We start from the raw sequence: 12,896 nt of genomic DNA, 5'->3' as shown, positions 1-12,896 counted from the left end.
CAACATAAGCATTAAACACATTGTTGCTATGTACATAAACTGAGCACGGATGTTCATTGTGAATAAACTAGTCAACATGTGGCTTACAAGTAAATAATAAAGGGGCATTTGGAAAGTAATTATTTCAAAAGTTAAACACTGTATGGGGCAACAATTTGCACTGTTAACGAAGGATATCACCACCTAATATGTTTCAGCATTAAAATGGTCCCATAAATGTCTCCTTTTACCCACAGGTGTTAAAGCAATATATTCTGGATTAACACCAACAATGATACGTGCATTTCCTGCCAATGGGGCATTATTTTTGGCCTATGAATTAAGTAGAAAAGCGATGATGGATCACATGAGTGACTGATGGGTATTCCGAGAGAGCTTTAAATCCGGAGTTTGAGCTGCAAAAGCTGGAGTGCAATACTGGATATCTGGTACTGGATACTTGGTACTGTACAGAAGAGTGCATAAAGTAGGTGCAGAATGAATTCTTTGCAGTGAGTGGGTCTTTCAAAAGCACCTGAACTGCATAATTTAACTATCAACCAAGATTAATTGATCAAGATTGTAATGTTTTGTAAAAAAATAAAGTTGTGTTCTCCATTTCCAGGAGAAACAAAAAGCTCCTTTGCTTGTGAATTATGACTCAAACTTCATGGGTAGCAGAGTGAGGATGGCAGCTCAAAGAATAATCAAACCATTTGACATTTCACTGTCGCACATCACAAGCTGGAAAGGAAATAAATGCACTTTTTTTTTTAAATAAAAAGAGAGACTATTAGGCAAAGTAATACTGCTGCTATTTCACTACACGTGGCTGGTTGTTGGAAGTTGCCGTGCCTCACTGCCTCCATATTCAAAATGCCTTCCACTAAAGCAGGAGAATACATCTTTCTGGGTCTTGTTTATTTTATATTAATTTAGAACACTAATTTTTAAACTTGATGCAAGTGATAAAGCCATCATATCAAGAGCAGGATTCCAATGATATTAGCATATTTGGCAACATTAGAGAAGATACCAGATGCAAATTGGTGTTTCCACTATAACGCGCTTTTTGTGTAGTTATGGCAAGCAGGATGTCCAGTACAGTTCAGTATTGAAAAGCACAACTACGTCACTTCATTTCAAAAAAATGTGCACATACCTATCGTACTTGTCCTACTTCCCATATGTTGCATCTACTCCCATATGTTGCATCTACTTATATGTAGGAAAAGAGCAGGAACTGGATCCTTTTAACCTTCTGTAAACATTACCAAGTTACAGTATCACAAGTCAATTCTGTTAACAGGAAAACATGTCAAACATTTGCTACTGGTAAGTGGCTAAGGAGGAATCCCAAAATAGGAAATCAGTATTTTACTATTTATTGAAGAAAATTTCAAGAACTCTACATATAAAAATGAATTCAACAACAGATGCATTTGATAACTACTGACATTTTAATAGTTGAACAAACATTACTAAACATGTAGTTCAAGTATGGGTGGCAGTATTTATATTTCATATCAAAACATGAAGTGTGCACAAATTCCATTGGAAGTGATCTAGGCTTAAGGTTTTGTAACATACAGAAAAAGCCATTTAATTTTAAGCAGATATGAACGGATCACGAGTATTAATAGGATAATTACATTAATGCCTGTGCTGTACAAGTCTCTTTTTGCTGCCTTCCCTCCCGCAAGTGCAGTGCTATGTGTGGTTGGAGTCTTCACCTGAAGAACACAATTTATCTAGAATGTTGTTTCGGTGGCACAATTCAATACTGTACAACTATGGCTAAATACATCAGGCTACTGAAATATCACAAGGACAAATCATTTCAACAAATCAAAGAATTTCATATCAGGGGGCGCAGGCTTTTATTAACCTGGTCGTAACATCGCTGATAACTCATGTTCCTTCAGAGGAAAAATGCTACGGACAGGTAAAAATCAGTTTTTTTTATTAAGTAAAAAATATCTATGACTAATTCAGTCCTGGGATAACTGATAATCACACCCTCTTTCTGATGAGGTAAATGCAACACTGTCAACTCGAAGGAAAAATTGGGCGGTGATGGAGTGGCCTGCAGCACCAGAGCGATGACTTTCACCATTTTCCAAGTTTTTCCTTTAGTCGCAAAAGTCTGGAAGTTGTTAAACATGAATATCTTGCAGCAAGTAGAAGTTCCCATAATATTTCTCTCCCCCGCTTCCCTCCCCTCACAAGTGAAGGCAGTACCAGACTCCCAATACATTATTTACATTACAAACTGCCTGGAATCATTCAATACCCATTCTGTTCCTGAGGTGATACTAGCTTAACTGGAATCAGGATCATCAAAATTCACCTCCACTGCAAATTTTTCACTGTAGATCTTCCAGGTTTTTGGCTTGTGTGGGTTGTCAAGTTCATCTCTAGACAAGTAGAGCCTGGACAAATTTAAAAAGAAACAGTTATAGAAAAGAAAAACCCACTACAGCAGTTAAAACTCTGAATTACTTAAAATGTGTGCAGAAAAAGACGTCAGGTACTGACTTCAGAGTAAGTCTAATACAGGTCAACTAAAAATTCTCTTGCTTGATCTTGCACTGTGTGTATGTGAGAAAAAGGTGAATTGCTAATTACATTCCTGTAGCATTGGACAAGTTACGTTAGCAAAGGATATGTTTAGCAATGCTTCCTCACTTGCAAATTGTCTCTCCTATCTTGAGAAAACCAGTTGCTGTACTAAATTTTTGTTATATAGCAATCTCAAATTCACTCGAACCTAAACAGAACAGAATATTGAACACCTGTATCACCATAAATTGTGCCTGCTATTGTAGCTGAAGGCCCCCGACACATGAAATTTGAGTTAGAATATTAAGTGGCCTTAAACTTGATTTCAGATTTCTCTGGTGTGCGATTGGGTAGATTAGTTATGAAGACCGTCACTAGACATCAGAGTGGGATATTTTCAACCTTTCCTCCCTCTAACAATCAAAACTATTTTTAATTCGATTAACTACAATTCTACTGTACCTATTATTTACAATGAAGGATGTGTTGAACCAGAAGTAGAATGGGCAGTCATCATAACCTTTAGGAAGTCCCTGGAACGAAGAAGAAAAAAAGTTAAGCCTTTTCGAAGGATTTACTTTTTCTTTTAAAACAATGTAGAAAGAGTAAACCAGCTTACCCCGCTAGACTCAAATCGGACTTTAACATCACCGCTCACTTCAGGACCATTCTCCAAGCTAATTATAGCAGAGTTACTCCCAGCATCAAAGAACAGCTGTATGAAAAAAATATTTAATGTATCTGGAAAATGTAGGCACTGAAATCAGTTCATGGTCTTAGATGTGATAAACAAATAATACTAAACACTTAGGATAGTTGGCTTTTCTCATGCCAAACAGAAGTAGTTAAATAAAGCCTCAATATATGGGGCGGTATTCTCCGCTCCCGGGACTAAGAGCCCGCGCCATCGTGAACGCCGTCGTGTTTCACGATGGCGCAAACAGGTCCCAGACACGGCCTATTCTGGCCCCCTACGGCGCAGGAGCGGTTCACTTTCGCTCCGGCCCCCTTACGCGGCGCCAAATGGGTGCCACGCCAACCTGCGCATGCGCGGGGAACTTCTTACTCACACCGGCCCCTCATCAACATGGCACCGGTGTTCTGGGGCAAGCCACGGGAGGAGGGAGGCCGGGGGTTGGGGGAGAGAAAGAGGCCGGCCCGCCAATTGCAGGCCCCCTCCCCTGGTGAAGGAGGCCCCCACCACACAGGCCGTCCCCCCAGCGTTCCCGGCAGCAACGACCAGGAGTGGACGGTGCTGGCGTGAACGTGTCGTAGCGGCCGCTCGGCCCATCCGGGCCGGAGAATCGGCGCACATCATTTGCAGCGATTTCAAGCGGCCCAGTAATCGCACAGCGCTGGTTTTGGGTGGGAGAATTGCGTGCGGGGGTCGGGGTGGCGTGGCGTGGCGCAGCTCCCCGGCAATTGTCCCACTTTGGGGGGGGGGGGGGGGATCCCGCCCATGGTGTGCACTTGTGTTAGTAAGCATCGTACCCACACCCAGTAGACAAGAAGTGACAGCAGATAATGAACGAGATAATTTTGTTACAGTAAAAGGTTTAACCCCTTTTCTCTTGTGGCTTTGACACGACTTCCAAAGTTACAACTGCCATTCCGGAAAACCCTTACAGAAACTTAATCCCACTATGCCATGTTTAATATATGGGTCAAGTCAGACCATGATACACCCTGTATGCACAAATGGAATCATGTCCTTCCACTTCCTCCAGAGTGAGCTTGTGACCTTTTTCTCTTTTCCTCTGTGTCTCCCTTCAAGGAAGTGCCTCTTGCAATTATATTTCTGCCCCTCTCATCCCTCCTGATAATATTCCCTATTTCCTGGATGACCATGCTACTGAAATAAATGTGCTTCTGCTTTGTTACAATTGACTTTCCCTCTGCTGTACATTTTGGTTCGAAATGCTCTCTTTCCCCCATTTATCTGCACTCCCAGCTTTTTCCATCACCCCCAACAGTTGTACAGCACACAGACAGATATCCAATTGGCACGTGAAAATCTTAACTGAGAAACCAAACACCTCCTTCTCTCCTCCCTTTCCTCAAGTGAAACAAAGAATTAAATTTAGGTTCTATTTACCAGCGTATTTGTAAAGCAGGCGAGGCAGTGGAATATCCAAGCTAGACGTCACGAGTACCATGATTTTCACTAGTCCCTTAGTCAAGCAGACAAAAGGCACATGCATGCATGACACCTTCATGCCAAAAGGCACATGCATGCATGACTCCTTCATGCCAAATTTAAGAACAGTACAGAGGTCTGCACTCAGCATCTTCCTATGGCTACTCCCCTTCCATCCCTGTACATTGATCATGGCCAACCCACCTAACCTGCATATCTTTGGACTGTGGGAGGAATCCCATACCAGCACTGAACATGCAAACTCCATACAGACATACAAGGTCAGAATTGAGCCTGGGCTCCTGGTGCTATGCGGCAGCAGTGCTGACAATGTGCCACCGTGCCAGCCTTGTAAATACACTGATTGTAAAGGGATTCAGGTATGCCTAGGATCTTAATCCCAATAGTCATCTTTGACCAGGTTCAGGTTGACTAAAATATTTCCTTTTTGCCACTGCAGAAGTATTTCAAAGGATATTTAATTTTCCCTTATGCTGGGTTATGGAGATAAAAGCATGTTGTTCAGTATCTTATTTTGCTGTTCCACTCGTTTTGGAAAACTCCAGTCTTCAAACCTTCCATCAACTGTGGCACCACCACCACCATGCCAAATGGGTTAGACTTGGAACAGAGACTTGGAGGCAGTGGTACGGTCACTGAACTAGTAATCCAGAGTTCCAGGGTAATGCTATGGGGACCCAGGTTCAAATCCCACCATGGCAGGTGGTGAAATCTGAATTCAATAGAAAATAAAATCTGGTATTAAAAGTCTAATGATGACCATGAAAGCATTGTCAATTGTTAAAACCCATCTGATTCATTAATGTCCTTTAGGGAAGGAAATCTGTCCTTACCCGGTTTGGCCTATATGCGATTCCAGGTCCACAGCAATGACTTTAATTGCCCTCAGGGATTGGCAATAAATGCTGGTCCAGCCAGCAATGCCTACATCCCATGAACAAATGTAAAAGAAAAGATCTAGCAGCTCAAAACTAGGCAGCTATGAGGCACTGTGGGTAATTGTACCCACACTATGACTTGTAACCTAATAGAGTGGCATGTCCCTCACTCCATCAAGCTCAGGGTTCAACACTGGTTTAAAATGAGTTTAGGGAAGCAAGTCAGGAGCAGAATTTAGACGTAATGAAAATGAGGTGCTACATCACAAGAATACATGCATGCCAAACCACAAGCAGCATGTTAGAGACATAACGAATCAATCCACCAACAGATCAGATCAAAGCTCCACCTCATCCAGTCATGAATGAGGAACAATTAAATCAACTATTGAGAGGAGACAGTTCCACAACACAGGATGAGACACACCATCTGGCATATCAATGTGAAAGGCAGAAGCAAATTATCTTCAACCAGAAGTGCCCAATGTTCCCCAGAAGCATAGGTATTTAGCTAGTTCAATTCATTTCATGATATCAAGAAATGTATGAGAACACGATACAGCAAAGGGTGTGAGCCCCAACAACATGGTGATCCAGAACTAGCCACCCCTCTATCCAAGTGGTAAAGTGATGGGACGATGTCATCAACAGCATAATCAAGTGGCACTTGTTCAGATGGATTCCGTCAGGACCACAATTCCCAGGCTACATTATTCAGGGGAAAAACTCTCCACTGGTTAGAATCATTCCTAACACAAGGATATTGGAAACCAACCATCTCAGTCCCAAGGCATCACTACAAGATTCTTAGAATAGTTTCCTAGGCCCAACCACCTCATTTTCACTCCATAAAGTAGTATGGATGTTTACAGTCTTTGGTTCCAATCACAATTTGGATACTGAAGCAGTCTGCATCCCAAGACCTGGACACCGTGAAAGGGTTGGGCTGCATGTGGCAAGCAACATTCACACCACACAATGCCAAACAAACAATCCCCATACTATTGAAACACTCAGTTTGACCAGAAAAACTGGACGTGGCACAGAAATACTAGGATTACAGAGCAGATCAGAGGCTGCAAATTCTGTATTGGAGTGAGTATCTCCCCTCCAGGTGCATACCATCAATTCCATGTGTACCAAGATGCATTGCAACAACTCGCCAAAATTCATTTGACAACTTTCCAAACCATGTCCTCGGTGACCCAAAAGAACACGAGTCGCAGGCACATGGAAACACAGCTACTTATAAGTTTCCTTTCAAGCCAAAACACCATCCTGACTGGGAACTACATCACCATGCCTTTAGTCACTGGGTCAAAATCCTGAAACTCCCTCACTGATCACACGAGAGAGAGTGTAGCTACAGCACATTGACTGCAGCAGGCCAAAATGGAACCACAAAAAGCAAGACAGGATCAAAGCTTCAACTGGAACTCTAATAGTCTCAAAATTAATTGGAGTGATCATCAGCAACGCAATCAATCGAGGCCTATTCACTAATAAGCTTAATGGTTTCTTCACAGCCTTGATCCATCCTTGAACACAAAGAAATGAAATACCAGAGCAGAAGCGAAAGTTAGATATCCTGTACACCAAAATCCCTAATACAGCTTGGATAATGGGGGCTCAAGCCAAACAAAAACCTTTGGTGCTTGGAGTTGGATAAGCGTAGTGATCTGAAACCAAATGATCACTGCCCCAGGACAGCAATGCAGGAATTCTTCAGTGGGGCGTTTTCAGCCCTAACAACTTCAGCTGGTTTCAATGACTATTCCTCCATCACAAGATATTCACTTAATATTGTACAATGTTTAATTATTTGCAACTCCAATAATTCATTTTTAAAATCAGAAGCTTAACTGGACTAACCACAAAATGCCAAATTGAGCCTGCATAGTGAGAGATGAGCGGTTCACTGTCTGATCATTCAACACCTCTGGCATCTACAAGGTTCAAGTCAGGAGCATGATGTAATAGTGCCTAATGACCTAGATTGGTATCGCTGGAGAAATATTCATAGCACAATCCAGAATAGAGCAGTTTGCTTGATCAGAACTTCGTCACTGGGTTCAACACCATGGGTGAAGTAGATTTTGGTAATTTGTTGCACGTTTATAATCTAGAATACCATGCCCAGTTTTAGCCCCCACATTGTGTTAGAGGCTTTGGAATTGGTCCCAGGAGGAGAGCTACAGGAATGTTTGGAGAACCTCAGCTGCAAAGATCAGCTCATGGACCTTGGTCTATTTAGTCTAATTGCGTTAAAAAGGGCATTCCAGTCGAGCAAATAATCCAGTTTATCAGATGGAGGTGGCACACATGACATTTAAAATTCCCCTCTGACCTGGTTTTTCTTTTTCAATTTATTGGCCCAGATTTTCTTTTTTTGCCTCTGCAAATTACCACACAGCTCCAGGGCAAGCAATGTGGCGACTAGGAGCTTTTCACAGTGTCTTCATTTGAAGCCTACTTGTGACAATAAGCGATTTTCACTTTATTTTTCCCCCCATTTCATTTAGTTAGTAAGTGTTCAATCATAATGGTCAGGCCATCGTGGTGTGGAGATGCTTTATAGCACAACTGGTCACTTCCTGCCAGTCAGTTGCAGATGTCAATGGCACTTTCCAGCTCCGTGACATTTGATACAATTCCACAGGGTTACTACAAAAATTAGAACTCATACTGTAGGGAGTAACATTTGATCATGGAGAAAGTTAACAAAGCAGCAACAACAAAAAAAAGTAGGAATAAATTTTGATTTTCGGGTTGGCAAGTTGTAGCTAAGGGTGCTACAGGGATCAGTGCTGGGGCCTCAACTAATTTACAATTTTATCAATGGCTTGGATGAAGACATCAAACAGATGGTTACCAAATTTGCAGCCAACACAAAGATAGGTCAGCAACTTGTGACAAGGACAGAGTCTGCAAAGGAACAGCACGGTGGGTGTACCTACACTACGTGGACTGCAGCAGCTCAAGACCAACTCAAGGGCAAGAAAAGCTACCTACTCCATGTGAAAGTATTTAAATGAAGATCTCAATTTACACAGGTTGTTTCATTATATTCGATCACATTTATGAGTAAAAATGCAAGACAGACATTTACGAATGGATACTCAAACTTGACAAACTCCTCTGGAAAGAAGCAAACTGCTATTTGAATGGAAACTACCACCCTCAATCAACAAGCTTTCCTGATTTAGTTAGTTATTTTAGATTTTACCTTACAGTTTTCTTGTGTTGCGCAAATGCACTGAAATACGAGCACCTTCTTGACAATGATTTCAACTTTCAGGTCACTGCCGTTGTTCCTCCCAACTCCTGTATGGAACAAAGTGGACAGGTCTTAGTTTGCAAGAACAAATGGCCATTACTACCCCCGCCCCCATGTTTGATAAAGAGCCATGTATGGGGCTTCCGGTTGCGGCTATGACCAGCTAAGTCGCACGTTTGGCGGCTCCTGCTACAAAGGTGTTTTCGGGCCGATTGAAGGGCCCCAACGGCGCTGGAAGGACAAATCCCGGTGGGGGAAGGCTCCCCGAGGAGAACCAGACCAACTTTATGGTCGGTACCCGGAGTGGGGTGGTAAAGAAAGCAACAGCAGCTCCCCAAAAAAAGCGGGGGAAGAAGACCAAAATGGCGGCCGGTGGCGCACCCGAGGAATGGAGGAAATGGGCGGAGGAGCAGCAGGCCGCTCTCCTGCGCTTCTTTACGGAGCTGAAAATGGAGCTCTTGGAGTCAATGAATGCGACGACCACCAGGCTGATGGGAGCCCAGGCGACCCAAGAGGCGTCGATTCGGGAGCTGCAGCAGGAGATGACTGCGAGGGAGGAGGAGGCCACGGTCCTCGTGGGAAAGGTAGAGGTGCACGAGGCACTCCACCTGAAATGGCAGAGCCGTTTTGAGGAGCTGGATACCCGAATGAGGCGGAAGAACCTGAGGATCTTGGGCCTGGCAGAAAGCCTGGAGGGGTCAGACCTCCCGGGATACGTAGCAGAAATGTTGAGCTCCCTGATGGGGGCAGGGGCCGTCCCTTCGCCCCTGGAGCTGGAAGAGGCCTACAGGGTCATGGCTAGGAAGCCAAGAGCAAATGAGCCCCCGAGGGCGGTGCTGGTGCGGTTCCAGCGACTCAGCGATCGTGAGAGAGTGCTGGAGTGGGCCAAGAGGGAAAGGAGCAGCAAGTGGGAGAATTCGACGGTGAGGGTCTACCAGGACTGGAGTGCGGAGGTGGCAAAGCGGCGGGCCCGGTACAACCGGACGAAGGCGGTGCTACATGCAAAACGGATCAGGTTCGGAATGCTGCAGCCAGCGCGCTTGTGGGTCACCTACAAGAACCAGCACCACTATTTTGAGTCCCCAGAGGAGGCGTGGGCCTTTGTACAGGAAGAGAAACTGGACTCGAATTAGACCCAGGGGATACTTGGCGGCCGTAGCCGCTCGGGTACTTTCAGCTGAACAAGCGGTTTTTTTTCGGCTGGGTCGGAACTGGGCAACTCTTATTGGAAAGGTTTCCTTTTTTTTTTCTTCTTTCTTTGTTTGGATCTTGAACGCTTGCTTTGGGTTTTTCTTCTGATGTTTTTTCCCCCCTTTGCCAACTTCCCTTAGTTATTGTTATTGTGGTTATTCATGGTTATTTATGGTTATTTATATTGTTTGGTAGAGGGCGACTGTTAAGTACATCAATGTTATTTGTTATCTATCTGTTATTTATAATGTTAAGTTGGGGAGGCGGGACGGGAGAGCAGATCGGGGATATGGGCTCCTAGGGGGGGTTCTTTACAGGCATGGACGGGGACGGGGGTGGAACTGAAGATGGCGGGGTGGGGTGTGGCAGGGCGAAAGCGCGGGCTTTCCTCTGTTTTCCCGCGCGCGGGGCAGAGGAGGGGGGAGGGGAGGAGCGCGGGGCGTGGCTAGCAATGGCGACCTTTCCCGCGTTGGAGCGAGGCCAGGGAGGAGTGGCAAGGGGGGGGGAGGCCCCCCCCCGAGCCGGGAGGAGTCGGAGTGTGGCAGGAGCAGCCGGGTCAGCGTAAACCAGCTGACTTACGGGAGTACGATGGAGGGTACATCGCGGCTAGGAGGGGTCCTAGCCTGGGGGGGGGGGGGGGGGAGGAGGGGGGTTAGGGAGGGACACCGGGTTGCTGCTGGAAAGACCAGGAACGGGAAGTGGAGGACTGGAGGGGTGGGGGGAGGGGGTCATCGCCATGGTGAGCGGGTCAGAAGGGGAGGGTCGACCCGGGGCGAGCAGGGAACAGGACATGGCTAATCGGCAGGGGAAGGGGGCGGGTCGTCCCGCGACCCGGCTGATCACTTGGAACGTGAGGGGGCTGAATGGGCCGGTCAAGAGATCAAGGGTATTCTCACACCTGAAGGGACTGAAGGCTGATGTAGCAATGTTACAGGAGACCCATTTGAAGGTAGTGGACCAGGTTCGCCTGAGAAGGGGGTGGGTGGGACAGGTGTTCCACTCTGGATTGGACGCAAAGAACCGGGGGGTGGCGATTCTGGTGGGAAAGAGGGTGTCGTTCGTGGCGGAGGAGGTGGTGGCGGATAAGGAGGGTAGGTATGTGATGGTGAAGGGTAAGCTGCAGGGGGAGAAAGTGGTGATGGTCAACGTATATGCCCCGAACTGGGATGACGCGGGTTTTATGAGGCGCCTATTGGGCCTCATTCCGGGACTGGAGGCAGGGGGCTTGATCATGGGGGGGGACTTTAACACAGTGCTGGACCCCGGGCTAGACAGATCGAGCTCAAGGACCAATAGGAGGCCGGCAGCGGCAGAAGTGCTGAGGGGGTACATGGAGCAGATGGGAGGAGTAGACCCATGGAGGTTTGGTAGGCCGAGGGCGAGGGAGTATTCCTTTTTCTCCCACGTCCATAGAGTGTACTCCAGAATCGATTTCTTCGTGTTGAGCAGGGGGCTGATCCCGAGGGTACGGGAAGCTGAGTACTCGGCCATTGCGATCTCTGATCATGCACCACATTGGGTGGATGTGGAAATGGGGGAGGCGCGGGACCAGCGCCCGCTGTGGCGGCTGGATGTGGGGCTGTTAGCGGACGACGAGGTGTGTAAAAGGGTCCGGAAGAGCATTGAGAGCTATCTGGACTTGAATGACACGGGTGAGGTGCAGGTGGGGATGGTCTGGGAGGCCCTGAAGGCAGTGATCAGGGGAGAGCTGATCTCCATAAGGGCACACAGAGAAAGAAAGGAGAGGAAGAGGCTGGTGGGGGAGCTATTGGAAGTGGATAGGAGATATGCGGAGGCACCAGAGGAGGGGCTGCTGGGAGAACGGCGCAGCCTGCAGGTCAAGTTCGACCTGCTGACCACCAGGAAGGCAGAGACGCAGTGGAGAAGGGCGCAGGGCGCGGTCTATGAGTATGGGGAAAAGGCGAGCAGGATGCTGGCACACCAGCTTCGCAAACGAGATGCGGCTAGGGAGATTGGGGGAGTGAAGGAGAGGGGCGGGAAGGTAGTGCAGAAGGGGCAAGAAGTGAACGGGGTCTTCAGGGATTTTTACAAGGAGTTGTATCGGTCTGAGCCGCCGACGAGGAGAGGGGGAATGGAGGACTTCCTAAACAAATTGAGGTTCCCAAGGGTCCAGGAGGGGCTGGTAGAAGGGCTGGGGGCGCCAATAGGGCTAGAGGAGCTAGTCAAGGGAATAGGTCAGATGCAAGCGGGGAAGGCGCCGGGGCCAGATGGGTTCCCGGTGGAATTCTATAAGAAAAATGTGGACTTGGTGGGACCGGTACTGGTACGAGCCTTTAATGAGGCGCGAGAGGGGGGGGGTTCTGCCCCCGACAATGTCGCAGGCTCTGATCTCCCTGATATTGAAGCGGGATAAAGACCCCGTGCAGTGCGGGTCCTACAGGCCTATCTCGCTTCTGAACGTGGATGCCAAGTTGCTGGCAAAGATCCTGGCAGCTAGAATAGAGGATTGTGTGCCAGGGGTAATCCATGAGGACCAGACGGGGTTCGTGAAGGGGCGGCAGCTCAACACGAACGTGCGGAGATTGCTGAATGTAATTATGATGCCGGCAGTGGAGGGGGAGGCTGAGATAGTGGTAGCGCTGGACGCGGAGAAGGCATTCGATAGGGTGGAGTGGGAGTACCTGTGGGAGACGTTGGAACGGTTTGGGTTTGGGGAAGGGTTTATTAAGTGGGTGAAGTTGCTCTACTCGGCCCCGACGGCGAGTGTAGTGACAAACGGGAGGAGGTCGGAGTATTTCGGGCTCCACCGAGGGACCAGGCAGGGATGTCCCCTATCCCCCTTACTTTTCGCACTGGCGATTGAACCGTTGGCGATGGCACTGAGGGGTTC

The 12,896-nt window shown here is 47.0% G+C and overlaps 2 protein-coding genes across 6 annotated transcripts in view; one reads left to right on the top strand and one right to left on the bottom strand.

Moving 5' to 3' along the window:
• The window catches only part of LOC119977389 (mitochondrial ornithine transporter 1-like), a 57,941-nt gene extending 57,321 nt beyond the window's left edge, over positions 1-620 (top strand). For both annotated transcript variants that reach the window (XM_038818240.1, XM_038818239.1), the window contains one exon: positions 237-620. In XM_038818240.1, coding sequence (XP_038674168.1) covers positions 237-358 — 122 coding nt within the window. In that variant the 3' untranslated portion in view covers positions 359-620. The remainder of the gene's footprint in view (positions 1-236) is intronic.
• Positions 621-1,416: 796 nt separating this feature from the next.
• The window catches only part of tpte (transmembrane phosphatase with tensin homology), a 99,776-nt gene continuing 88,296 nt past the window's right edge, over positions 1,417-12,896 (bottom strand). For all 4 annotated transcript variants that reach the window (XM_038818394.1, XM_038818393.1, XM_038818392.1 and 1 more), the window contains 4 exons: positions 8,804-8,901; positions 3,161-3,256; positions 3,004-3,074; positions 1,417-2,411 (listed from right to left, as the gene is read on the bottom strand). In XM_038818394.1, coding sequence (XP_038674322.1) covers positions 2,300-2,411; positions 3,004-3,074; positions 3,161-3,256; positions 8,804-8,901 — 377 coding nt within the window. In that variant the 3' untranslated portion in view covers positions 1,417-2,299. The remainder of the gene's footprint in view (positions 2,412-3,003; positions 3,075-3,160; positions 3,257-8,803; positions 8,902-12,896) is intronic.

The sequence above is a fragment of the Scyliorhinus canicula genome, chromosome 14, assembly GCF_902713615.1.
Source record: "Scyliorhinus canicula chromosome 14, sScyCan1.1, whole genome shotgun sequence".
Classification (NCBI taxonomy): domain Eukaryota; kingdom Metazoa; phylum Chordata; class Chondrichthyes; order Carcharhiniformes; family Scyliorhinidae; genus Scyliorhinus; species Scyliorhinus canicula.
Note: the sequence above shows the minus strand (reverse complement) of the source record. Positions and strands in the feature narration are given on the sequence as shown.